The sequence below is a fragment of the Sus scrofa genome, chromosome 12 (assembly GCF_054392235.1).
Source record: "Sus scrofa isolate SSC_HxYL_T2T_F1_AM1 chromosome 12, Sscrofa_HxYL_maternal_Yorkshire_Landrace_v2.0, whole genome shotgun sequence".
Lineage (NCBI taxonomy): Eukaryota > Metazoa > Chordata > Mammalia > Artiodactyla > Suidae > Sus > Sus scrofa.
Genome location: NC_139394.1, coordinates 51,390,913 through 51,417,912, shown reverse-complemented (window position 1 = coordinate 51,417,912; position 27,000 = coordinate 51,390,913). Strand labels below are relative to the sequence as shown.

Genomic DNA, 27,000 nt, shown 5'->3' with positions numbered 1-27,000 from the left:
AATCCAACTAGGAGCCATGAGGTTGCAGGTTCGATCCCTGGCCTTGCTCAGTGGGTTAGGGATCCAGCACTGCCTGGAGCTGTGGTGTAGATTGCAGGCACGGCTCAGATCCTGTGTTGCTGTGGCCCTGGCAGAGGTGGGCAGCTATGATTCTGATTAGATCCCCTAGCCTGGGAACCTCCATGTGCTGTGGGTGCAGCCCTAAAAGGATAAAAGACTAAATAAATAAATAAACAAACAAATAAATAAATAATAAAAATAAATAAAAATACCAGCTTGGGCAAAACCATTGTTAAACCCTATTTTGTAGTTGATCATACTATCCCCAGAGGTGGGAAAGTAATCATAACTACTGGTTTAAAATTACTAAAAGCCCTCCGCAGAGTTAATTTTTTTGGTTGCTTTATAAAAGGCCAAAGTGGCACAGTAAATGGTTTTAGGATGGACAAAATATGAAAGACTGCAATGAGATAAATAAAAGGAGGCTGATGTCAGAAAGGTAAAACGTCCCAGGAGGTGAACAGCATTCAGTTCTATCATGCATGGCTGTACATTTAAGAGAAAAAATCAGGATGTTCCAATATAAGAGAAGCAGATAAAGAGGACTCTATTGTGTGTCTAGTACTTACATAAACTGCTTGTTTTACTGTAACAAACTTAGAAGGTCATATCCCAGCAGCCTAATACACTGGGAAAAGTACAGTTGTTTTTCTCAGGGGAACCATATTACTAGAAATGAACATAAAGAATTACTTACTTACTAGTTCCCATCATGGAGCAGGAGAAATGAACATAAAGAATTACTTACTTAACTAGTTCCCATCATGGAGCAGGAGAAAATAATCTGACTAGGAATTGTGAGGTTGCAGGTTCAATTCCTGGCCTCGCTCAGTGGGTTAAGGATCCGGCATTGCCATGAGCTGTGGTATAGGTCACAGATGTGGCTTGGATCTGGCATTGCTGTGGCTACGGCACAGGCTGGCAGCTGTAGCTCCAATTGGACCCTTAGCCTGAGGACCTAGTCAAAATTCATACAGTAATTTCCCCACACACAGGAAAAAAGTGAACCAGTATATATATATACAGGAACATATATAGTTTGGTTGGCTTTGAAACTCATAAATAGTTACCAAGAGAATTTAAGCTGAATGAAAAATGCTGAGGAGCTGGGAAAGGATTTTTTTTCCCTCTCAGGGAAGGTAAGATCACCCTATCAGAAGGTGAGCAGAAACTTGCTCTGAAATTTCCATACCCCACCTTGCCAGCAAGGGAGAAGAGCGGAGGTCCTGACTTACAAGTCCTTTCAGGTGTATGATGCAGGAGCTAGTACCTTCTGGGTCAACCCTTTCCCATCTCCTCTGTTTGTTTCCTGAAGTTTGAACCTGGCCACCACCTCATTTCATTTTTTAAAAATTTTTATTTAATTTTTTTAAGGTTTTTATTTTTTCTATCATGGTTGATTTAAATTATTCTGTCGATGGCCACCACTTTAAATAATGAGTCTAATGGACTGGTTGTGAGCAGCTTGATTTCAGAAGCATAATTTCAAAATACATTTCATAATATGCCCAGCTTAATTTATTTCCAGTGATTAAAATGGACTTGTTCTGCAGAATCAAACAGAAAACAAGAAAATATACTTTAATTTTCAAGCTGAAGAAACCACCTAACCCATTTCTAAGAAATCTAACATTTTCTTATGAAGACGTATATACATAAAAACAAAAACAAAAAAACCACACAGAGAGCCAGGCACGGGGAAATGCAGCACCTTAGATCCTTCTGTCTGTTTTCTCTGGCTGCTCAAAATTTGAAAGCAAGGAATGTGGGAGCGTCAATCAGGTGTTGGAAATACTCCTGCTATATGCAACTGATCTGGATTCTCATTGAATCTACATTCTTATCAAAACTCACTCTATCCCCAACATAGGTAATGTTCCATAGAGCTGCCCCAGGCCGGAGAATTTATTATTAATCTAATATAGTCACATACAGAATGTGCCCTTTGCAGGGACAGTGTAGGTAACGGCCAGAGTTCTCCTCTAAATGGACTGATTTTCTCTCTAAAATATATCAGAGCTCTCACATATTAGAAATGCAAATCTCCACCACCCCAGCCTCCTTGGCTGCACGGGAAACAATCAAGCTGGGAGAGTGTTTATCACATAGGGCACACGTCAGGCCTCACAGGCATTCGGCAGAATCCCAAATGCTTGTTTCACATGGTACCTTCTCTTAACCTGAAGCCTTTGGCTTATTTCGTTCGGCAAACCATTCATCACTTTTGTCTTCTGCCATTGCCTATAGAAACAGAATTGGAATTATTTATTTATTCCAAGTTCATAAAATAAAACATACTGTCCAATTTGTACTTCACTGCACTCTGTCCACAATCAAGAAATTAACAAAAGATATTCATCCAGCAAAGAGCCGTTTTTTGGTTGTTGTGTTTTTAGGGCCACACTCGTGGAAGTTCCCAGGCTAGGGGTGGAATTGGGGCTGCAGCTGCGGGCCTACACCACAGCCACAGCAACGTGAGATCTGAGCTGCATCTCTGAATCTACACCACAGCTCACGGCAACGCCGGATCCTTTACCCACTGAGCAAGGGCAGGGACTGAACCCGCAACCTCATGGTTCCTAGTCGGATTCGTTAGCCACTGAGCCATGATGGGACCTCCAAGGATATACTGTTGAAGTTTTTTTAAAGTATAATGATGTCAATATGGTATATATTAAAAAAAAATGGTATATCAGAAAATTCCCTAATTTTCACTTTTTAGGTCATCTTAAAATGTGTAAAATATTGAAGTATTTAGGGTTGAAATGACATGGTATCTTCAATTTCCCTTAGAATTCTTCGACAAACTACCCCTCCCAAAAAAAGTGGGCTGAAAAAGAATGATGAAAAATTATAGCAGAGTTGATTAGTGACAGTCACATAGAGATCTGTGTACTCTCCTGTATGTATTCGGAATTTTTTTTTTTCTTTTTTGGCTACCCCACGGCATATGGAGTTCCTGGGCCAGGGATCAGATCTGGGCCGCAGTCTCAACCTAAGCCGCCGCAGTGGCAGCATCTCTGGATCTTTAACCACTTTGCTGGGCCGGGGATCAAATCTGCATCCCAGTGCTCCAGAGACGCCGCCAATCCCATTGCGCCACAGCAGGAACTCCATGTTTGGAACTTCTTCTTTTCATTTTTGGTTTTTTACCACTGCACCTGCAGCATATGTAAGTTCCCAGGATAGGGGTCCGAATTGGATCTGCAACTGCCTGCCTATGCAGCAGCCACAGCAATGAGGGATTCAAACGCCATCTGTTACCCATGTCACAGCTCATGGGAATGCTGGATCCTTAACCCACTGAGCAGGGCCATGGATCAAACCCACATCCTCCTGGATACTAGTCGGGTTCGTAACCCGCTGAGTCACAACAGAAACTCCAATTTTTGGAACTTTTAATCATGAAATTTCGTGGAGTGTTTTTGGCTGTGCCCCTGGCATATGGAAGTTCCCGGGTCAGGGATCAAACCTATCAGAGATAAGTGCCAGGTCCTTAACCTAATGAGTGACAGGAGAACTCCAATCATGAAATATTAAAAATAAATCTATTATGGAAAGACACATACAAAAGACTTGAACATATAATTCACATAACCAATAAACACATGAAAAGATGCTCAGTATGACTAGTCATCAGGGAAATGCAAATTAAAATCACAATGAGGAGTTCCCTTCATGGCTCAGAGGTTAACAAAACTGACTAGGATCCATGAGGATGCAGGTTTGATCCCTGGCTTTGCTCAGTGGGTTAAGGATCTGGCTTTGCCGTGAGCTGTGTGTGGTAAGGGTCACAGATGCGGCTTGGACCCCACATTGCTGTGGCTGTAGCCTAGGCTGGCAGCTGTAGCTCTGATTCAACCCCTAGCCTGGGAACCTCCATATGCTGTGGGTATGGCCCTAAAAAGGAAAAAAAAAAAAAAAAAATAATGAGACATCATTTTCCATGTACTAAAATAGCCCCCCCCCCCCCCCCCCCGCAAACCACAGATGTTGGTGAGGACCCAGAGCAGCTGGAACTCTTACGTACGTACATGGCTGATAAGAGTGTAAAATCGTTCAATTGCTTTGGACAACTGTTTGGCAGTTTCTTAGAAAGGAAAAGCAATTCCATTCCCAGGTATTTACCCAAGAGAAATGAACCATACCTCCACAAGATTTACATGAGAATATTCACATAAATCTTCCTTTATCATAAATAAAAACCTGGGAAAATTCCAGTGTCTACCATTAGAAGAATGGATAAGCAAGTTGTCACATTCATAAAATTGAATACCACTCAGAAAAAAAAAGTTACGTTGACTGAAAGAAGCCATTCCACTTCTACAAAGTACAAGGATAGATAAAATTAATATGATAAGAATCAGAAAAGTAGCTGCTGCTGGCAGGAGGGGCTGGGAACTAGAAATGGGCATCAGAGAACTTTCTATAAGGATAAAAATGGAGTTTCCGTTGCAGCTCAGTGGTAACAAACCCAACTAGCATCCATGAGGACTTGGGTTTGATCCCTGGCCTCGACAGTGGGTTATGTATCCAGCGTTGCCGTGAGCTGTGGTGTAGGTCGCAGATGCAGTATGGATCCCATGTTACTGTGGCTCTGGTGCAGGCTGGAAGCTGCAGCTCCAATCTGACCCCTAGACTGGGAACTTCCACATGTCGCGTGTGCAGCCCTAAAAAAGAAGAAGAAAAAAAAGGAATGAAAATGCTCTATATTTTGAGTATTGTTTGCATGAATATATATAACTGTCAAAACGCATCGCGGTGACAGTAAATTTCCGTACACTTAAATTCTATGTGTATTTTACCTCAATAACAACAACCAAACAAAAATGCTTGTTTGGAGCTCGGTGGGGAGTAGGAACTAGAGATCAGGACGTTGAGAATAGACGGGGGCTGAAGCTCAGGGCAGAGGCAGCCAGAGTGGGAGAAGAGAAAGAACATATAATGACAGAGTAAAAGACAGCCAAAGAGGGACTGTGGGCAAAGTCACTGCAGGATCAGTCACAGAAAAAGGTGCCTGTGGCTGGTGGGGAGCCGTCAGAGAGACAAGAAGATAGGGTCTCTGACACTGAAGGAGAAGAGAGCTCTGAAGAGAAGGCAGCTGGTCTGAGACATGAAAAAGCAAGAAGAAGAGAGTCCAACAAACTTGCCAACAGAGAGGCTGCCTGAGATTCTACTTTCCTTGATGGCGAAATTGGTGACTGCTTTATCTTCGTACATTTCCTGCTTTAATTGACATCAGTTGAGTGTCCGTTACTATGTCAGTAGTTTGCCAAGCTCTATAAACCACACAACAATCCTATGAGGTGGACCATCTTATTCCCTCAAATTTTCAGATGAGAAAACTGCAGTTTTAGAGACCTGAGGTAAATTTCTTACAGTCGGTCACATAGATACTAAGGGACAAAACCAAGGCAGATTAATTCATTCCATTAATCACCACCAGAGTATGCCCTGAGTGTCCACCACCCACCAGGGGTGTGCTGCAAGCTGGGGTCCATCACTGAACAGTTGCTTTGGATGCTGCTCAAAGACTGTGTTCAATGAGGATGGAAAAACGGCTGCTGGATTTGGTAAGAGGGAGGTCACTGATGACTCCATGCGAGCGCTGCACCGTGTGACCGGAGCCAGTGCAGGACAGAAAGCATGAGTGGGAGGTCAGAGTAGAAACAGTATTCAGGAGTTTCCGTCATGGCTCAGTGGTTAATGAATCCGACTAGGAACCATGAGCTTGTGGGTTCGATCCCTGGCGTCGCTCAGTGGGTTAAGGATCTGGTGTTGCCGTCAGCTGTGGTGTAGGTTGAAGATGCGGCTCAGATCTGGCATTGCTGTGGCTCTGGCATAGGCTGGCAGCAACAGCTCCAACTGACCCCTAGCCTGGGAACCTCCATATGCCGCAGGAACGGCCCTAGAAAAGGCAAAAAGACCAAAAAAAAAAAAAAAACAGTATTCAAACAGATTTTTTAAAAGAAGTCTTGAGAAGGGATGTGGGGTGAATAAAAGATTTCTAAAAGATGGGAGATCCTGGAGTTCGTTTGCATGTTGATGAGAACAATTTGCTAGAAAGGAAGAGGCCAGTGCTGCAGATCGGAGCCCAGACGACCGAAAGAGCTCAGGGAACAGAGGTGTGCAGGCCTCTGTTCACCCAGCAGAACAGTGACGTATGTGGCAGCAATGGTTCCCCAAGGCAGCCGGAGCTGGAGGCAAGGCACAGATGCTGCAATGAAGTTGACACAAGTCTCTGGCTCAAAAGTCACCCTAACAGCAAGAAGACACACTTCTGACAGTAAGAACCCCGATACCTCGGCTCTTCTCTGCCGACATGAATACCACCCCCTTGGGCCAAAGGTCATATACATTTAGAAACGAGACTCACGTCATCCAGTAATTTGCTTCCCCCTGGATCCATCTTAGAGAGTTCTCGAAATGCTTCGTCCCCCACAAAGCAAATTTCGTGTCCATCCTACAGCAATAAAGAGAAAAAAATGTGGCCAAAAGAGACCTCAGAAGAAAGCCCTGGTGCAGCGTGTCCCCGTTCTGAGTAATACTTACGGGGTCAGCCAGAATGACGACTTGCACCGTTGCTTTCCCCGGAGTGTCCAGGCTCACCAGGGGAGTCAGAATCTTCTGGTTCTCCCTTTTCATCAAGTCTTCTAATTCTGGCAACTTGAGGAAAACAAAAAGGCAAAGTGAGCAAGGGGTCACACGCCACTCTCAGCTGAGGTCCTTGGCAGCCCTGGAGGAACCTCAGATCAACCAGAAAGAACCCTGGCGCCACTTGTTTGATTTTATTATCTCAGCTGCTCTTGACACAACTGCTGAACTTGATACCACAGCCACGATCAGCACGAACCCAGAGAAGGAAGGGCCAAGGGTCTTAGCTGTTTGAACCAGCTACCCACAGAGATTAAACAAAGACCTGGTACCAAGCATTACCTCTTTCTGGGGGCAAGAAAAGGCAATTCGTCCAAAAGCTGCTGCATGATCAACTGCCCCTTGGATGCCCTGTAGCTCCAGCTTACACTGAAAAGACATGAGAAAATAGGCTTATTTTTTTTTTCTTTCTTTTTTTTTTTGTCTTTTTGCCATTTCTTGGGCCGCTCCCACAGCATATGGAGGTTCCCAGGCTAGGGGTGTAATCAGAACTGAGCTGCCAGCCTACGCCAGAGCCACAGCAACGGGGGATCCGAGCCGCGTCTGCGACCTGCACCACAGCTCACGGCAACGCCGGATCCTTAACCCACTGAGCAAGGGCAGGGATGGAACCCACAACCTCATGGTTCCTAGTCGGACTCATTAACCACTGCGCCATGATGGGAACCCCTTTTTTTCTTTTTTTTTTTTTTTTTTTTGTCTTTTATTTTTTGAAACAGGTTATGTGGTGAAAAAAACCCAAAACCAAAAAAACCCCCCACAAAACTCAAACTATGCTAAAGGAGTAAGGTAAAAATTAAGGCTTTCTCCTACTCTCATCCAGAGGCAACCAGTCAGCAGTTTCCTATATATCTTTTAGATCTATGGCACTTTTTTTTATTACACAGATGGTAGCATACTTTATGCATTATTCTGTCCTTTGTTTTTATCCAGTTAATGTTATCCTATCAGCACATAAAAACTCTCTTGTTCTTTTTGATGGCTGCTTAGTAATCTATTCTATGGATGAACCATAAATCATTGAACTAGTCCTTGTGTCCATAGGGCGTTTGGGTTATTTCTTTTCCTTTTTTTTGGACCACTCCCGAATATGGAGATTCCCAGGCTAGTGGTCTAATTAGAGCTACAGCTGCCGGCCTACACCACAGCCACAGCAACACCAGATCCTAGTCGTGTCTGCAACCTACACCACAGCTCATGGCAATGCCAGATCCTTAACTCACTGAGCGACCCCAGGGATCAAACCTATAACCTCATGGTTCCTAGTCGGATTCGCTTCCATGGCGCCATGACGGGAACTCCATGGCTTATTTCTTACATTTTGCTATTAAAAACAATGCCACAAAAGATAACCTCATAGACACTTCTTTGTGCACATGTATGATAAGTATGTCTGCAAAATAAATTCCTAGGAGCAGGAGTTCCCCTTGTGGTGAAGCAGGAAAGAATCTGACTAGTATCCATGAGGGTGCAGGTTTGAGTCCTGGCTTCCATTAATGGGTCTGATGTAGGTCGCAGACATGGCTTGGATCTGGTGTTGCTGTGGCTGTGGTGTAGGTCGGCAGCTGTAGCTTTGATTCAACCCCTTGCCTGGGAACTTCAATGTGCCGCAAATGTGGCCCTAAAAAGGCAAAAAAAAAAAAAAAAAAAAAAAAAAAGAAATCCTAGGGGCAGACCTGCTGGGTCAATAAATCATGCTCAAATGCAAGGTTATCAGGGGAAAAAAAGAGGGAAACAGATTATCACGACAGCATGAAATCTTGTCTACATCTCTTCTGATTCAGGAAATCCATTTCAGAAAGGGACAGAGCTCCAAATATAAACAAAGGTAATATCTGGCTGGTGAGCGTATCGTCCATTTTTATATTCTTCTTTCTGTTTTAAATATGGAATCACTATGAAAGAACTATGGGAATAACCTTCATGGGAACCTCATTTACAAGCCAAACTCAAAATAACAGTTTATTTCCCTCCAAGAGATCGCTCACCTGGTTATCAGCATAGCCCAGCAAAGCCCTTTGCGTCTTTTCATCTTTTTCATAAATTTTCATTCCCAGTAGATTAGACCAGTAGTTCAAGGACTTCTGAAGATCAGACACTGCTAGAGTGACTTTTAATACAGGATCTGTAGGGTAACGAAACAGCAGGAATGGTCAGGGAAATGCCAAGGAATGGAATAGAAGGACCCAAACAGGCTCAGGTATATACAGAATTTAGTTTATGACAAGAAAGGGATTTAAGTCAGTTTGAAAGGGCACATTATTCAACAAATGGCATTAAGACAAGGAGTTTCTCATTTGGCGGGAGGAAGCTACACCTGAAACTACATGGCAAAATACATTCCTGATAGGTTGAAGGATTAAGTTTAAAGAATGAAAAACCATGAAAATACTAGAAATGATTATTTATTTAAACAATTTTGGAGTGTAGAAAAAAAATATTTTTTTTGTCTTTTTTTGCCATTTCTTGGGCTGCTCCCACGGCATATGGAGGTTCCCAGGCTGGGGGTCGAATCGGAGCTGTAGCTGCCAGCCTACACCAGAGCCATAGCAATGCAGGATCCAAACCACATACTCGACCCACACCACAGCTGACGGCAACGCCGGATCCTTAACCCACTGAGCAAGGCCAGGGATTGAACCCACAGCCTCATGGTTCCTCGTTGGATTCGTGAACCACTGAGCCACGATGGGAACTCCGTAAAGTTTTGTTTTTGTTTTTGTTTTTTTTAACCTGGCACCAAGAGAAAAACTATAAAGAGGGATTTCCGTAGTTGTCTAATGGTTAGGACTCACCACTTTCACTGCTGCAGCCCAGGTTCAATCAAAGCTGCAGCACAATGTGGGCAAAATTAAAATAAAAAAATTAAAAAAAAAACTGAATTAAAAAATAAAGTGAAAATGTCCCACCAAGGCTGTCAGGAGAAGGGGAAATAAAGAGTTTATTTTCTTGTTTGTTTGGTTTTTTTGGCCATGCCTGTGGCATACAGAAGTTCCCAGGTCAGGGATCGAATCTGTGCCACTTCAGCAACCTAAGCCGCTGCAGTGAAAACACAGGACCATAACCTGCTGCACCACCAGAGAACTCCCAAGAGTTAATTTTTTTAAAAAAACAAAAAATGATGAAGAAATAACTTTGCTGGGTTAATTATACAAAGTGAAAAACTCCTAGACAACCCCCCCCCCAAATTACAATCAAAATTAAAGAATAAACAACAAAGTGGGAAACATTTTTTAAAAATGCACATAACAGAAAGTCCATAACATTTTAAAATAAACTTTAAACATCAATAGGAAAAAGATGCACATCCCAGAAAAAAAAAGGCAAAAGGCACGAAGCTGTGATCCAGAAAAGGAGGAACTGGAATGGTCAATGAACACATGAAAGCATATTCAACCTGACAAAGAAATTAGAATCCAAATAAAACATTTTGTTATCTAATTGGCAAATAATTTTAAAACTTCACAGTGTTAACTATTATAGCGCAGGGGGAAAAAACACAATCAGTTATTTAATGGCAGAATGTAACTAGCACATTTCTGGACAATAATGTACCAGAAGGTATCTAAAAAACCTCCCCTATTCATGGAGTTCCCACTGTGGCTCAGTAGTGACAAACCCAACTAATATCCATGAGGACACAGGTTCCATCCCTGGCCTTGCTCAGTGCGTTAAGGATCCGGGCTAGGATTAGACTCTTAGCCTGGGAACTTCCATACGCTGCAGATGTGGCCCTAAAGAGCAAAAGCAAAAAAAAAAACCAAACAAACCCCAACCAAACAAAAACTCTTCCACTGTTCTTGAAAGAGCAAGCCCATCTTCAGCAATTAAAGAAGTAACTGTGGAGGTGGGAAGGACTGTGGCTGTCATCAGAACACATTCAGCCAGTGCTGCTGGCAACAATGAAATCATCTAAGTAGTTAGCAATAGGCAACTGTTTCTTTTGCTCTGATGTCAGAGGATGGAATTGTTACAATGGACCATGAGAAAAAAATACATATTTAATTATGTATCTTTTTTGATAAAAGACTGGAGAGAGATACTCTAAAATGTTAAGAGTAGTTATCTTCTTTCTTCCTTTTTTTTTTTGCTTATTTGTCTAGGGGAAAATTTTTTTTTGGTTAAAAAAAATATAATTATTCTGGAGAAAACCATAATTCAAAAAGATACACAGACCCCAATGTTCACTGTAGCACTATTTACAACAGCCAAGACATGGAAGCAACCTAAATGTCCATCGACAGAGGAATGGATAAAGAAGTTGCGGTACCAAAAAAAGAGTTCCCATGTGGCTCAGCCAGTAAGCATCTGGCATTGTCACTGCTGTGGCTGAGGTCACTGCTGTGGAGTGGGTTTGGTCCCTGGCCCCAGAACCTGCATGTGCTGTGGGTGCAGCCAAAAGTAAATAAAAAATAAATAAATTGACTCTGAAAGTGGAAAAGATGTGGTACATATAAACAATGGAGTATTAGCTAGCCATAGCAAAGAATGAAATGATGCCATTTGCAGCAATATGGATGGACCTAGAGATTATCATGCCAAGTGAAGTCAGACGGAGGAAGAGAAGTATCATGATACCACATATACGTGAAATCTAATTTTAAAATGATACAAGTGAATTTATTCACAAGACGGAAATAGACTGACATTAAAAATCAAACTTGTGGTTACCAGAGGGGACATGCGGTGGGGGAGGGATAGGAGTTTGGGATGAACACAGACACACTACTATATAAAAACTAGAGGGGTTCCCGTCGTGGCGCAGTGGTGAACGAATCCGACTAGGAACCGGAGGTTTCGGGTTTGATCCCTGGCCTTGCTCCAGGGGTTGGGAATCTGGCGTTGCCATGAGCTGTGGTGTGGGCTGCCGATGCAGCTTGGATCCCGAGTTGCTGTGACCCTGGTGTAGGCCGGGGGCTGCAGCTCCGATTGGACCCCTAGCCTGGGAACCTCCATATGCCTCGGAGCGGCCCTAGAAATGGCAAAAAAACAAAAACAAAAAAAAAACAACAAAAAAAAGAAAATAGAGAGCTAAGAAGGCAATCCACTCGATATTCTATAATAACCTATATGGGAAAAGCATCTGAAAAAGAATGGATATATGTATAACTGATTCACTTTGCTGTACACCTGAAACTAACACTTCTGTAATTCAATAAAAATTTTTAAAAACCATAAAAAAATAAAGATCTTCTGAAAAATAAAAAACTAAACTGATTTATTCTCATTTTTAAAAAAAGAATAACATCATTATTTTAACACACTTAAGATCATTAGAAACTTTTTTATGGTAAGGTCACGTTCCGAAGAGCTGTTCCAATCTTTATCTGACTGTGATAAATGCAATACATCTTCCTCAGTTTTCACTGTCTTAGTCCTGTTTGCTAGACTAGCAACACCCTGACTAAAGCAAGGTGTTTCTCACAGGTGCCTCTACTCTTTTAGTGTCATCCATTCACTGAGAAATCAGCAAATTCCAGCTGACTCAGACCTGGAGGGAGGGAGGGAGGGAGGGAGGGACAGGAACAGTCACGCGTGGGCGTGGGCGGATCTAATCAGGAGTGATTCATTCCAGGAAGAATGGATGCCAGCTAGACTGATAGATTGGATTATTTCTCCAAACACAAATTAATGCCTCAACAGGATTATCATCCCCCCAAAACAACAAATCTTAGGATTGCAGGGCCCTTCATTATTTTATGGACTGAAACATCATTAAGACTAGAGAAATGGGAGTTCCCTGGTGGCTCAGTGAGTTAAGGATTTGGCATGGTCGCTGCTGTGGCATGGGTTAATCCCTGGCCCAGGAACTTCTGCAAAAAAAAAGACGGCGGGGGTGGGAGGTGGGGGTTGGCGGGTGTGTGTCCACAGTGGATTTAAAGGTAGGAGTTTGGTTTCACAGTTAGTATATAAAGCACCAATCACCTATCAATAAAAATTGTCATAAAAATCCCTTCATTTACCAGTGAAATACAGCAGTACCATCTCCTGGCAAGTCCTAACCCCCCACCACTGAATGATTGTTTTTTTTTTTTTTGCTGAGCTTCTGACGAAAAATAACTAGCATTAAACACAATAGTCAAACACAGTATGAGAGCATCAGCAGCTCCCATTTGACCCTTAGCCTGAGAACTTCCATATGCTGCAGGTGCAGCCCTTAAAAAAAAAAAAAAAAAAAATATATATATATATATATATGTATATATATATATATATATATATATATATATATATAATTTCTTAGAGAATAACAACACCAGTTTGGGAAAGACAAGTCATTTCAATGTAAAAAACTCCGTAATAGCAGAAGTAAGTCGAACTCTCCTCCCCTCAGAGACCTTTAGACAGAAGGCTTTCGTCAATCGGGGTACAATTACCTGACCGAGGTGGACTGCAGTTCTGCAAATAGAACTTATATCCTCCCGGGGCTTCGGTTTCATAAACCCCTTCCGCAACTTCACTGAGCGGCCACTCCAGCTTCCTGGCGTTGCTGACGGCCTGGCTAGAAGCGAGTGTGATTCCCTACAACAAACAAGAGGATCAGCCAAGGGCATAACGACAAGAGGTTTTCTATAGAAGACAATGAGGCAAAAACCTATTGCCTTTAGTCAAATCACCTAAGATTTAATTGGCATTCAAAATTTTCTTTCTTTCTTTCTTTCTTCATTTTTTTTTTTTTGCTTTTTTTAGGGCCCCACTCGAGGCCTATGGAGGTTACCAGGCTAGGGGTCGAACTGGAGCTACAACTGCCAGCCTACACCACAGCTCACAGCAACGCCAGATCCTTTACCCACTGAGCATGGCCAGGGATCGAACCCTCGTCCTCATGGATCCTAGTCGGGTTTGTGAACTGCTGAGCCATGAAGGGAACTCCCAAAGTTTTCTTCGATTTTAAAGAAGGTTTTGGACATTTTTCTCCAACAGAGTCCAAACTTCGTGAATTGTAGGACAGAAATTCAAATGCCTGAGAAGTCTGATCCACCTAATACCAAAGACAATCTCTCTTCATGCTCAGTAAGCAGGAGATACTGTAATAGCTGCACAATAACTGGAATTCTTGCATGAATGAACGTAGTGCAGTGCATGCAATACCTTATTCTTTTTATCCTTACAGCCTTCTCAGATTTTTCTCTGACTAGGCTTGGCTGCAACTGAGCATCCCAGTCATGACTGTCCACTGGAGAGGACATATTTCTCAGGATCCAGTCATTCTCCCAGGGGCAACCTGTCTGCTTCAGAGCTGTGTCTAAGTCCTGAGCTTGCTCTTAAATGCTGGGAGGACACATTTCACCCTGAAGCCAGCTCGGAGACAGGGTGCCCAAGCAGGTTCAGTGTTTTTGTTTTTTTACCTAGAAAACATCATAAAAGGAATCACTGAACTGCTGCACTCCAAAGTCACATATTCAGTAGCCATCATATCTGGTGCTGTATCAATCATCTCTCTAAAAGGTAGAGCCGAAAATCTAAGAGAACAAAACGATACTTACCATGAAGTCATTGCCAAGCTTGTAGTTTCCGATACCGTAATTGTACGTCAGTTCAGCAACAAAATGATCATCCTCGGGTCCAAATCCCACCATTGTTTTACTCCATTTCCCATCGTAAGGCCTAGAAAAATGAAGGAAAAAAAAAAAAAAGAAAAGAAAGAGAAACCCAGTGACCACACACAGGATCTGCATCAGGCCTCCCCCAAAGAAGCACTGGAACAGACAGGTAGGAGGCACTTCTGGGCCCCTGCATATCCTAACGCCTGAGACGACCTAAGCCGGTGTGCAGAGCATCTGTGGTCGGTGCCCGTGTCCCACCACCAACGGCTCCAAAGACCACCTGTCTGGCACTTAACTTGAAGGAAAGATTCGTTGACCTTGTCTTTAAAGTAGGGGGCTGAATCCTATAGGGACAGTTCTCCAATCTGACTTCAACCTATTTTGGGCATATTCATCAAAAAGCATGCAATTCCCATCAGGCCTTGGAATTTCCCAGCTTGCCATGGCCACTAAGCTTAAGAGATACCCCACTGGTCACTGCTTCATCCAGAGCATATACTTCTTTGGGTTCCTGAAGCTGCCTCCTTAATTTTATTCTGCTGCCTTATAATCACTTGAAGAAACTCCTTTCTATTCTCCCGGGGTTCAGAGCCCAAAGGATATTTTAAGAAACAAGGTGTCATACCCATTACAGGCAGCTTTGCAGCCTTCGTCAAATTCCTCATGTCGAAGAATCTGGTAAGGGAATTACAATAAACAATAAAGTTTTCCTGGTACTGCACACAGCACATTTAGCATAAAGTAAAATGTCACAACCTAGACCTTATCATCAGTAAGCTTTACCTGTAAAACAAACAAAAGGTAAGGAGCTGTCTATCTTTCCAGGGCTAGAAGGAGTGGAGGTAAGAAAGAATAGCTTGTCACCAAGGGTCAGGCAACCAAGCAAGGCTGTGAGATCTATTTAGGGCAGGAAGCAAGTATCGTGGAGTAAAAAACCACGGAAGACTTAGTAGTTGTGCAACTCTGAGCATGATGCTTAGGATCTGAGTTTCCCAATGTGGTGTGAAAACAGATAATTTATCAAGGCATTTGATACAGAACCTAATACACAGGAGACTCTCAATGTGTCAGTTTCTATTTTCCTATTTGAGTCCCATAGCTACTGCTCCAGGACAATCTCCTATCACTTCTCTCATAGACTATCACAAATCATCCTTATGGATCGCCTTCCTTAATTCCACCATAAAATTATGTTCCTAAAGCACAGCTCTGGTCACACCCTGGTCTAAAATGCAAGAGAACTCCCTAATGACTGTGGCATAAAATCCAAATTCCTTAGCATATTATTCAAGACACTATCAGCAGTGGCCTCAAGCTATCTGTCTTGGTATTCGATCTCGACTTCAACTAAGTGATCTAAACTAAAGGCACATAAAACTAGTGGAGATTCCCAAACATCTTATCTTTGCATTGGCTATTCAGTTTTTCCAGTACATTCTTCCCTCTAATCTAGGTCTGTGGAAATCCTACCTATCTTTTGAGGTCTGCTCAAAGGCAAAGTCTCCATGAATTATTTCCTGAGGTCCCAGATTAGAGTTAAATCTCTCCTGCTGTATTGTTATAATAATAGTAGCTAACATACGGTATATACAATGTGTCAAATACTACACATAATAAGGTGTTTAATCTTTACAACCACACTTTAATCAATGAGGAAACACATTAAGGGAGAACTCTGATTTTCTAACAAATTTCAATTCCGTACCCATTAGCAATGTACAAATCCAGTTTCCACCCTCATCTCAGGAGCTGTAACTGAGGATGAATACCAAGGTTATTTTCATCTTTGTCACCAACGCTCAACACAAAACCATGAAATGCGTGTTATTTAAAAAAACTGACTCCCTTTGTGCTCCACGTTTCCTGCAGTGTCTACAATAAATCACAAATTATATACAAAGAATGTCGTCCACCATTCCATTTCTAAAAGGGCCAAATCATCAGCTACGGAAGTCACCCACCAGCAGTGCATCTTGAGAGGAATTCAGGATGGAGAAAAACAAGAAGCATTCTGTTTTCAATACTGGAACTAGATACTTAAGATGCATATCTAAGGAATAATTTCTTTTTGGGGGTCCACGCCCACGGCATGCGGATGCTAGGCCAGCGATCAAACCTGAGCCACAGGAGCAACGACCAGAGTCGCTGCAGTGACTCTGCCCAATCCTTAACCTGCTGTGCCACAAAAGAACTCCTCTAAAGAGTTCCTGCTACTGCCCAGCAGGTTAAAAGTCCAAATGCAGTGGCTTGGGTCACTGTGGAGGTGGGGGATCAATCCCCTGCCCGGCAGAGTGAGTTAAAGGCTCGGACTCAATCCCTGGCCAAGGAACTTCCATATGCCACAGGTGGGGCCATAAAAAGAAAAAAAAAAAAAAAAAAAGAAAGAAAAGAAAATGAGAACTCCTTTAAGGAATAATTTCAATGAACCCAGAACCCATCTTCCCATACACAGAAAAGCACTAAAACCATCAACTTGAGTTGTCCGTTTCTGTGACTAGCAGTATTCTTTTGATGTTCGACTACCTAATTTTGGGTCCCCCCCCAGTAAAAAAATCTCATATATATTCTAGCTCCTCTCCCACCCCTTCAGAACAGTTCCTCAGTTATCTGAGAGGCTGTCTTCCAAGCTATAGTCCTCAGTCAGGTCCCCAAATAAAACTTAATTCAAAAACTTTAGGTCGTGCGTTTTTCTTTCCACTGATAACATCTAAAATCCCTGCTTATCGGGAGCTTCCCCATGGCTTCCACCTGCCCTAGCCACTCAGGCGATCCCTGCAGAATCAATCGCAGCTGCTCAGAGCTGGAGACAACCCACTTCCAGGTATTGCAGAGGAGAATGGGTTCTGACTTCACACTTAGATCTGGACTCTTGGGAGGAATGTTGGAGCATTCACTCAGATAAACTGAGTGGGTGACCATTCAAAAGAGACCATTCAAACCAGCCCCCAAAGAAGCTGAACTCTGAATATGCTGATATCTAAGCCGAAAGGGTCCAAACTAGGAGAGTTCACTGCAAGGGGTATTATATAACTTTTTGTTTACTTTCTTTTCCAATAGATTGGAAGCGTCAGGAAAAAACATCTGTGAATAAGCTTAAATGAAAGACGTGTGCGGGCACACAGCCGCTGACTAATAAGTGTAAGCCCGCTTTCAAAGTTCTTCTAACTCAAGCCGCCACTCGCGATGCTTCCAGAAGCTGAGGCCCACAGAGCCAAAGGGAAGTCTCGGGGCTAAGGTCCGGAACCTGGGTTCCGGCTGAAATTCACCTGACACCGGTGTCTCCCCTCGCCCGATCGGGTGGGGCTCAGCCACCCGCACCCTTCTCGCACGCCAGCCCCTCTCGGCCCCATCTGCACCTTCATCCCCAGGACATCACGATAGAAATATGCAGTCTGGAAGCGGTTTCCCACTTTGAACACGAAGTGCAGAGCTCTGCGAGTCGCCATGACCGCGGACACCACCCACCTCTCACGCTTACGGCGCCGCACCGCCCACGGATGACGCAGCTGCCGGTGACGTCACTAGCCGCCGCCGGCGCGCTTTCAAGACGAAGCCCAAGGTGCGGGGCAAGATGGCGGCGCTGGTGCAGCGCGTGGGTTGGGCCACGCGAACATTGCTGCTGGTAACGCGAGCTCGGGACCTCGGCGCGCGGCGCGGGGTCCGGGCGCTGCGGCGGAGCCCGGTGAAAGTGCTGTTTCCATCTGGTCAGGTCGTGGAGCGGAAGCCCGGGCCCGGGAAGCAGCCCCGGAAGGCGGCTGCGGAGGCCAGTTCCCGCGAGCAGCGACTGAATCAGCCGCTTCAGGTTCCCGCATCCCAGACGCCCAGCACCTGGGAAGAGTCGGGGCTTCGCTACGATAAGGCTTTCCCCGGGGACAAAAGGCTGAGGTGATGTGTTCCTGAGGCTTGTCGAATATTCTTGTTTCTCTTCCCTTCTCACAGCGAGGCATTGACCTCTTTCCTCCGGTTGGAGGACTTTTTGAAGCACAACTGCTGGTTTTTGTTCTGCGTGGAAGGCAGAATTAAGTGTCTTTCTGGAATTCTAGTTCATTTGTTCCTTTTTCTGTGAAGGGCTTTATGTCTGTTAGAATTAGATGTGTCTCCGTAACGAGCATGTTGGTAATTACCTGTCTTTTTGTTTCCACCCACAGTAGTGTGATGACAATAGTTAAATCCAGGCCATTTCGGGAAAAGCAAGGGAAGATCCTGCTGGAAGGTCGTAGGCTGATTGCAGACGCTCTCAAGGCTGGTGCTGTGCCAAAAATTTTCTTCTTCAGCCGTCTAGAATACATAAAGGAGCTACCCATTGAGAAACTTAAAGGTGTTAGCCTCATTAAGGTGAAGTTTGAGGATATCAAGGATTGGTCCGACCTAGTAACACCACAAGGAATCATGGGTCAGTGGTTATCCAGTGTGTCTCTAGTAAGTAGAGACCCAGGGATATGTGTTCCTAGTTGTCTCAGCGCAACAGAGTTTATTTAAACCGAATTCAAAGTATCACTGTGCTTAACCTTTTTGTTAAGACACCCAGAAAAATATAGTTCTCAAATCTGTGCATCTTGTATTTTCAGTGGAAACTGAAACCAGTTTTATGTCATTTGTGTCATGAGTTTTTTATGGTCCCTAGGAATAATCACTGTCCTACAGACCTTATTTTTTGCGGGGGGGGGGGTCACTTTTTCAATCTTTAATGTCCAGTTAAAAATTGAGAAAATGTTTATTAAAAAGATTTACTTGGAGTTTGCATTGTGGCTCAGTGGTTAACGAATTCACCTAGGAACCATGAGGTTTTGGGTTTGATCCCTTGCCTTGCTCAGTGGGTTAAGGATCCGGCGTTGTCGTGAGTTGTGGTGTAGGTTGCAGACGCAGCTTGGATCCCGCGTTGCTGTGGCTCTGGCGTAGACCAGCAGCTACAGCTCCGATTCGACCCCTAGCCTGGGAACCTCCATATGCCGAGGGAGCGACCCTAGAAAAGGCAAAAAGACCAAAAAAAAAAAAAAAAAAAGATTTACTTACCCTCCATTTCCACAAAACCTCTGCCAGTTTGGTGATACCTATGCTGTATCATTGACTGTCTTATTCTAGAAGCAGATCTGAGCAATAAGCTGCAATTTATCACCCTCTTAAGCACATTGAACAGGAAACCGTGGCTTCATTTGATTGAATTCAACTAAGAATCCTAATAGACTGTGTTGTCTGTTGGCACTTAGAAAGTCTTTTTTCTAAATTTGGGAAGGCTATATATATATACATATATATATATATATATTTTTTTTTTTTTTTTGGACTGAACCTGTGACATGGGCATGTAAAAGTTCCCAGGCCAGGGATCAAACCTGAGCCACTGCAGTGACAACGCCGGATCCTTAATCAGCTGTGCCGCAAGAAAATTCTTTGAAAGACTGAATTCTTTATATGTTTTTGATATTTAAGATCTGAAAATTGAATAGCAGTGAATTTGGAGATTTTTCTTGGATAGTAAGGGATATTTGAGGCAGAAGGTGTTATCTTCAAGATTTTCTCATGTTTAGGGCAGGGCCTCACATTACCAGTTGTTTGTGTATTTCCTGCCCCACTGTGCAGCTGTTAATTGGGAGAGGAAATTCTGGGGACTACCTCTTGTTTCTCCCAGTAAATCACAGGGATCTGTGCCCCTGTGGTCAGAACTCCCCCTAGGGTGGAGTCATGGATCCTGAAGTCTCCACTCTAAGTGACCGTGCTTTCATTAGCCATCTCTCCCCACTCCCTACTCCACGCTACAGTGAAAGCATCACTTGTTTTGACCATGCTTGCTACTTTGGGCCTGTGTGTCAGCGGTGGCCAGCCCAGCCTGGACTTCTCTGCCTCCTTTCATCATTATGCCTGCTTTCATCATTTCATAGCTTTTAAAAACATGTATTGTTTAGCTTATCCTTATCATGTTTTATTTCAGATTTGAGGAGGGGGCGAAATGGAGAAATAAATAAGATCTAGGACTGCCTGTCAGACTTCAGGCTCATTCCTAAAATCCAGTAATGTAAGTGGGGCCTCTAGAATTAGGGAGTTCCCATTAACACAGCTGTTCAATTAGAGGTTAATGGGCTTCTGAGGTCCCACTGAATGGTCTGGTCACAATCTGTGACTCTTTTTTTTTTTTTTTTGTCTTTTTGTCTTTTTAGGGCCACAAGCTCGGCATATAGAGGTTCCTGGGCTAGGGGTCTAAGCGGAGCTGTTGCCGCCGGGCTACACCACAGCTTGTGGCAACACTGGATCCTTAACCTACTGGGCAAGGCCAGGGACGGAACCGGAAACCTCATGGTTCCTAGTCGGATTTATTTCCGCTGCGCCACGACGGGAGCTCCTCAATCTGTGTCTCTTAAGTGCCAGATCTTTTGCAGCACAGAGATGCCTGATACCATTCCATTGCCTTCACTGATGGGTTAGGTACAGGTGTTTATGTGTTCTCGCTGTGAATAAACTGGGATTGGCCTGTGGGGTGGGCAGTTTGGCAGTATTTGCTAACACGCCGTTTGTCCATTTCACATGCAGGCATTTTTCCTGGGGAAATATTTGGACATGTGCACACATTGATACAGGGATGTTCATTGCAGGGTTTTTTACAATAGGGAAAAGTTGAAAATATCTAAGTGTCAGTCATTTGGGGGAAAACTAAATAAATGTGATACATTCTTTTCACAAAATAACATGCAACCATTAAAAGAATAAGGTAGCTACAAACACGCTGACACAGTTAAGTTCTCCAAGACATTTTCTTATAGAGCAAAATAAGTAGATTACAGAGTAATTACATACAGTGTGATTTTTTTTTTTTTTAATGAATAAAAGGCACTTATGTATGGGTGGATGTACCTACATGTAGGTAGATGCGAACAGCATGTGCTCTGAAAGGTTACACTCCAAGATTGAAAACAGTGATGAGGGAGAGGAGGGCACTGAACTTTTTCCATCAGAGAATTCTTTCATTTAGTATGTAATTGAGAATATGGAAAGAATGACAAATGAATGAAAAGTCAAATTATTCCCCATGCCCACATCAGGCAAGTGAACTACCTTTTTTGTTTCCTCAGGGATTTTTGCCAAACCTGACCATGCTAAGATGACATACCCAGAGACTCAGCTTCGCCACACACTGCCCTTATTGTTGATTTGTGACAATCTCCGTGACCCTGGGAACCTGGGGACAATTCTGAGATCTGCTGCTGGCGCAGGCTGCAGCAGAGTGTTACTCACCAAAGGTAAGAGCTCCTCATGGTGGATTAGGTGCCATTTGTAAGTGAGCTGGCTCTGCGGGCAGATGCAGTGAACTTGAGTCTTGGATCTGTCCCATGGGAACTGTGCGTGGGAGAGCAGTATTTGCGCAGCAGCTTCCTCGTCTGTAAAGTGGGCGTGCCAGTCTACCTGGGAGGGTGGTTTTGAGGCTTAAGTGAGATGGTGCCCATCAGGTTGTTAGCACTGTGCCTGGCCCACTCATTCCTGTGGTTTAGCTTTCAGAGTATTTTGATACCTGCTAGGTTATTAAAGAACCTAAACTTAGGGAAGAAATAGATGCTGATTTTAACGCTTGGTTGTCTCTTTTTGCCGGAAATGGGCATTAGTAGACTTGGTTCCAAACAGACTTGCCTAATAGTTGGAACATGCCGGAAAGGCCTTTTACCACCTGGGGGAGGCCAGGAGGGAGGGTCATTCATCAGAAATAGTCAGGCTGCCATTCAGTGTAAATCAGAGTGGTCCCCTGGCTGAGGCTTGTCCAAACTGCTCCTTCTAGCCCTTCCTCCAAGTCACACCTTGTTGGGCTGCATCTCTGCCGGCCTGAGAGCCAGGTGTGGGGGTCCATCACCAGTACCCCGCTTACCTGCCTCATCGTTGAGAGCTCTGAGGGCAGGGTGTGATTTGGAACATATACCTGTACAGGCCAAGCAGTGTGGTTTCCACTTGGATGCTGGTGCGTGAGAGGCAGGGAAAGAGTAGCAAACACTCGGTGGTGCCTAGTGGCCGAGGGTCAGAGAAGCCGATGTTCCTCTAGGCTGGGCCCCTCTTCTGCCCACCCCCCTCCATCCCACCCCCTTGGCACACAGCCCACCCCCCATCCCGTGTTCCCTGCGGTTGATGGGAGAGCCCATGGTGGGGGAACAGTGTACACTCACCACGTCTTATTTTCCTTTTTAAACTTGGTTTGCCCTCTTAACCCATCCTGATGTCTGACAGACTAACTTTTGAAGTAACTTCTAATGAGGAGACTCATGCTAGCAGGGCAGGGAGGGGCGTAGTAGGTGTGTGGGGCCTGGTCCTGGAAAGGCCTGGTGTCTGCTGACACACAGGCATGCTTGGGCTTAGCTTGTCTGTAAGGAAGCCTTCTTGCTAGGGTGGGAGAGGAGGAGTGTGTGTGCAGAGGGCAGGGCTCTGGCCTTGGTTCTCCCTGGTTCCCTGTAATCGCCCCCAGTCTAGTCTCCCCATCTCTGGCCTCTTTCTTGCTCCAGTCTAGATTTAGTATTGAAGCTAATTGGGTCTTTCTAAAATGTAAACCAGATTCTGTCACTACTCTGCTTAAAAGTCTTCATGGCATTATGTTATTTTCCAGATAAAATTCTCAACTCTTCTGCCTGCTTTACATTGGCCCTTCCCTTCCTCTTGTCTCATCTCCATCTTCCCGCTTCTGTGACTGTCCTCTGCCTCCACCTTTCTCTTGACGAGCCTCTCCTGTCCTTCAAGGTCCAGCTCAGTGTCCTGTTCTCTGGGTGGTTTTCCTGGTCGCGCTGCTTTGTACAAGGGTTTTCTGTTACCCTGTTCATGCTCTTTTTACATCACTTGTTACTGAAACGGTGGCCACCTGTTGAAATGTCCTCTGGGTGTCACTGCCTGCTGTATCACGAGTTCCTTGAGGCTTGGGGCTTTGATGCTCTTGTATCTCCCGTGCAGTGTCTGGCACACATGCGTGATAAATGCTGATGCGATGAATAAGTGTTTCAGCACCAGTAGGAATTAACTACTGCCATAGCTGGGGAAGCAGAGGTCCCAGCCACCAGGAAGGCCACGACAGGGCATTTTTTTGCCTTATCTCCTGATCCGAATCAGTCTGATTTACCTCACAGAGTCCCCTGGTCTGGGAAGGTTTGTAATCTTAATTAGACCCTCTCTTATCTCCTAGGCTGTGTGGATGCCTGGGAGCCCAAGGTGCTGCGGGCGGGGATGGGTGCGCATTTCCAGGTGCCCATCATCAACAATCTGGACTGGGAAACGGTGCCCAAGTACCTGCCCACCGACACCCGGGTCTACGTGGCTGACAACTGTGGCCTCTACGCACAGGCCCAGGCCCGGGCGTCTACTAAGGCCAGTGACTACGGCTGGGTATGTGACCGACGAGCCAAGCTTCACCAGTATGAGGAGGAGGGAGAGGATGTCGAAAGTGGAGCCAGTAAAGGCTGGCTCCCTGAACTCCAGGTCCAGACTTACGACGCGGACTGGACAGAGGCCCCCGCAGCTGTGGTGATAGGCGGGGAGACCCACGGCGTGAGCCTCGAGTCCCTGCAGTTGGCCGAGAGCACGGGGGGCGGGAGGCTGCTGATCCCCGTGGTGCCCGGCGTGGACAGCCTGAACTCGGCCATGGCAGCGAGCATCCTGCTCTTTGAAGGGAAGAGACAGCTGCGGGTGAGGGCGGAACACCTGAGCAGGGACCGGGGATGCCACTGAGGGGACGTGGGTGGCAGTCCTCAGTTGGAGGTTGTCTCTGTGGTTATGGGAAAGGTAAGTACTTCGGGACTTTCTGCTTAGCTTCAGAAATAACGGCGGCGGCAGTTCTTCCCGACGCCGTCCAGCCTCCCGCAGGCTCCCGTAGATGCGTGTGTTTGTGTGTTGTGAGAGAGAAGCCTAAGTAAGTGGTTCAGTATGTGTGTGTTTTTAAATTGTCCACCAGGGAGCATTTTTATGCCCAGAAAGTTCCTGATGGCGTCGTGCGGGGCAGGGAGGACTCCTCCACCGGCTGAGGGTGTTTTGCTGTCGTGGAGCAGCGGTTCCAGGCCAGGCTAGGTCACTCACTGCTCTGATCACGGGTCAATGGAAAATAAACCCGGGTGATGTGTAGACCAGCAGATAACATTTAAAAAGTTCCATTTCCCTGGGGTCAGTGGGTCTTCATGCCTGTCTTTTCCTCTCTGGCCCAGTGATGAGGCCATTGCTGAGACTAGTGACCCGGGAAGCTCGGGGCTGCAGGCGAGGTCTCGGTAGCCAGCTGTCCTTTTGGCTTGGCTGTGCTGGTCTCCGTGGTTGTTCATTCAGGCCTTGACTTAAACAGTTTATGACAGGTTTTCCCCCATTTCTGGCGAAACAGCTTACTTCATGCATCAAGTGGAATTATACCTTCTTAGCACCTCCGCGGATGTCCCTTTGAGGACTTTTGGTTCAGAAAAGGAGGAAACAGTTTTGAAATTTTCAGCTTAACCCTCTATCTGTCAGCAGAGCCGTACCGGTTTTCCTAACTTCCTGCTGTTAGTCCTACTTGATGTAACACTTCTGGTTAAACGGAATGTCTGATTTACTTTATCTCCCCCCCCCCCCCAATAAACCGAACCACTTGGGTAAATACCACTGTTCCTGGATGCTGTGTGAACAGAGGCTCCTGTGAAGGAAGAGAGGCTGAGGCTCTGAGGATGAGAGCTGGGGGCCCCTGAGCCCACAACTCTGCAGCAAGACCCTGCTGTTCTCTCAAAGCCCCAGGGGACCAGGGGCCACTGGGTCTGCAGCCAGGGACCTGAGGGCAAGGCAGGAGGTAATGCCTGTGGTCACTGGGAAGAGGGGGCGGGGGGACTAGAGGCTGGGACTGACTTCGAGCAGGGCTTCTGCAACCATGGAGAATCTGGTTGGAGTTGAGGACAGAGACACCAGCAGAGTGGTACCACATCCCATCACACAGTGGCTCCTGTCAGGGTTGGGTTCCTCGCCAGCCCTTGGGCTGCTTGTTTCAGGGAGGGCCAATGAGTTGCGGCATGCCCCTGCCCTGGCTTCCCCAGTTCCCTGGTAGAGCCAAAAGGGCAAGCCTGACTCTGCCCCAGGTGCTGCTGCCCAGTGGGACTGCTTTGCTCTGTTTGAGGGGAGGGCTTTTTGCAGGAACAATCTCTTTGCTTGGTTGTGCTCTCTCAGGCTGACCGGTGGGAACCTGCTCTGGTCTGGGCCAGCCCAGGACCCCACACGTTGGGTGACGGTGGCTCCCAGAATGTTCAGACCCTCCATCCCCTTTCAGCTTTTAGAAAGTAGAAGAGCCCACAGCCCTTATGCTGTGCTGAGCCCACAAAGGCCAGGGTCTCGTCTGCCAGCTTCACGGCGATAATGCCTGCCAGACCAACAGGTGAAATCAGGGGGGGCAGGGGAGAGAACAGTACCACTTGGGGCCCCTGACAGTCCCCAACACCTAGGGAAAGTGCTAAAGAAACAGATGTCACTAAAATGAGGCTCATGCCTTTTTTAGCATGAAACACACCTGCAGTTTTTGCCTCCAGGTTATTGTTCCTGATGTTTGTTATAAAACAACAACCGATGAAATAACAAGCACTATACCCGGTCCTTGCTCAGAACAAAGCCCTGCAAAAGAGCATATCTGGTGAATCATTTTACACCTATTTTATCATCCTGGGTGCAAGAAGGAAAAGAAATTTACATCCCATTCATTTTACAGGCAATGGTTTGTGTACTGTGTATTTGTGGGTATAATTTAGCAGAGGGGAGGGCACATTTTCCTTCCTTTAAAATGATGGCATGGGAAGCCAATGGCCGTGAAGTTTGCCTGGTGATGGTATTTGCCATCTGGAATTATTCTCAATTTTGAGGCCAGCATTTATGTCACCATTGCCCCCGGGAGACAGGAATAAACACTGAGCAGTATATGACAAGTAAAACGCATTGCTTGGCTGAAAGAGAAGCAAGCCTTCAGAAGGTTGGCCGAGCTGCCCCTTGCCTTTGTGTGGCAGGTAGCTGTCACCCTGGTGTCTGCCACCAGGGGGCAGCCATGCCCCAACCACTCCCAACCCGGAAGGGAGGGGTGGGGATTTTTTCCTGGATGTAAGTTGTTGAAAAAGGATGGAGTCAAAAGTCTCCTTCCACCCCAGCCAGCTTTTGCAAGCTGTTTGTGCCCAGAGGTGCTGAGGTTCGAGACCCATCCACTGTGTTGTTCATTCTCGTTAAAATCTGAACGAGGGCGTTGGGCCAAAAACAGAGGAGGAAATAGACAAATGGGAAGTAGCTGCAGCAGGAAAAAACAGCACATCTTTTCCCTTTGGCTGGAGCTTGGAGTTTCAGGGCAGGAGACGCTGAAAAGTCCTCACTGCTCCCCTCACCCCAGATGCTAGTCGGCAGTTAAAATCTCAGTGATTCAGGCCCAGAGGATAGACAGACCTTGAGGGACTGGTTTCCATCAGTTCCACCAGGGACCTACTACCACCTGCCCTGGGATTCCTAGCAACACCAGATGTCACCAAAAGCTGAGCTGCCTGGAGCCCCACTTCTGTTGTTCCACCACGTGAGGACCCAGAGACAACACCCCACCCAGGGGTCCCCAGCCGGTGCCGAAAGCCAGCGGCCACACTGCAGACCCGGGCCTCTTGCGGTCAAGCCTCCTCTGGCCGCTGAGAGCAGACCTGCCTGGTTCACCCAGAAAACACTCATGAGGACTCCTTTAAACTCCAAGCTCTCTCTGTCTCCATCAGTGAACGCGCAAAGGCAGTGAGCTCAGATCCAGGTGAAGGGATGAGCCGAC

At 45.5% G+C, this 27,000-nt stretch overlaps 2 protein-coding genes and 1 long non-coding RNA gene across 11 annotated transcripts; 1 reads left to right on the top strand and 2 right to left on the bottom strand.

The window, feature by feature from the left end:
- Positions 1 to 1,560: 1,560 nt before the first annotated feature.
- On the bottom strand, positions 1,561 to 17,733 carry GLOD4 (glyoxalase domain containing 4). 7 transcript variants are annotated; one of them, XM_003131815.6, is made up of 10 exons: positions 17,618 to 17,733; positions 14,887 to 14,936; positions 14,202 to 14,322; positions 13,092 to 13,236; positions 8,703 to 8,839; positions 6,997 to 7,083; positions 6,613 to 6,726; positions 6,437 to 6,523; positions 2,230 to 2,301; positions 1,561 to 1,607 (listed from the first exon to the last, which is right to left on the bottom strand). In XM_003131815.6, exons 1-9 carry the CDS (start codon positions 17,705 to 17,707, stop codon positions 2,236 to 2,238), a joined length of 897 nt encoding a protein of 298 aa, XP_003131863.2. In that variant the 5' UTR covers positions 17,708 to 17,733; the 3' UTR covers positions 1,561 to 1,607; positions 2,230 to 2,235. The 7 variants fall into 7 exon arrangements, 2 of the variants coding, with proteins under 2 accessions (XP_003131863.2, XP_013835617.1); XR_014821600.1 differs by having other exon boundaries at positions 1,561 to 2,481; positions 3,948 to 6,523; XR_014821602.1 differs by having other exon boundaries at positions 1,561 to 2,571; positions 4,730 to 6,523.
- Positions 17,734 to 17,819: 86 nt separating this feature from the next.
- On the top strand, positions 17,820 to 24,834 carry MRM3 (mitochondrial rRNA methyltransferase 3). 3 transcript variants are annotated; one of them, XM_021067529.2, is made up of 4 exons: positions 17,820 to 18,146; positions 18,410 to 18,596; positions 21,326 to 21,493; positions 23,404 to 24,834. In XM_021067529.2, exons 3-4 carry the CDS (start codon positions 21,355 to 21,357, stop codon positions 23,943 to 23,945), a joined length of 681 nt encoding a protein of 226 aa, XP_020923188.1. In that variant the 5' UTR covers positions 17,820 to 18,146; positions 18,410 to 18,596; positions 21,326 to 21,354; the 3' UTR covers positions 23,946 to 24,834. The 3 variants fall into 3 exon arrangements, with proteins under 3 accessions (XP_020923188.1, XP_003131858.2, XP_020923189.1); XM_003131810.5 differs by having other exon boundaries at positions 18,410 to 18,654; XM_021067530.2 differs by having other exon boundaries at positions 18,410 to 18,680.
- Positions 18,024 to 26,452, bottom strand: LOC146398296 (uncharacterized). The gene is made up of 2 exons (XR_014821674.1): positions 20,505 to 26,452; positions 18,024 to 19,061 (listed from the first exon to the last, which is right to left on the bottom strand). It is a non-coding gene; the product is annotated as an uncharacterized LOC146398296 (long non-coding RNA).
- Between the last annotated feature and the right edge of the window lie 548 nt (positions 26,453 to 27,000).

Bases quoted from the DNA above. Each gene is read 5' to 3' on its own strand.
- GLOD4 (XM_013980163.3), bottom strand. From the start codon at position 17,707: ATGGCGACTCGCAGAGCTCTGCACTTCGTGTTCAAAGTGGGAAACCGC. The intron at 7,084-8,702 runs GTGAGCGATCTC...ATGTCTTTTCAG, and splicing joins TGGGCTATGCTGATAACCAG to TGTAAGCTGGAGCTACAGGG. The intron at 2,302-6,436 runs GTGAGTCTCGTT...CTGTTTCTATAG, and splicing joins GAAGCAAATTACTGGATGAC to GCAATGGCAGAAGACAAAAG.
- MRM3 (XM_003131810.5), top strand. From the start codon at position 17,833: ATGGCGGCGCTGGTGCAGCGCGTGGGTTGGGCCACGCGAACATTGCTG. The intron at 18,147-18,409 runs GTGATGTGTTCC...TTCCACCCACAG, and splicing joins CCCGGGGACAAAAGGCTGAG to TAGTGTGATGACAATAGTTA. The intron at 21,494-23,403 runs GTAAGAGCTCCT...CTTATCTCCTAG, and splicing joins CAGAGTGTTACTCACCAAAG to GCTGTGTGGATGCCTGGGAG.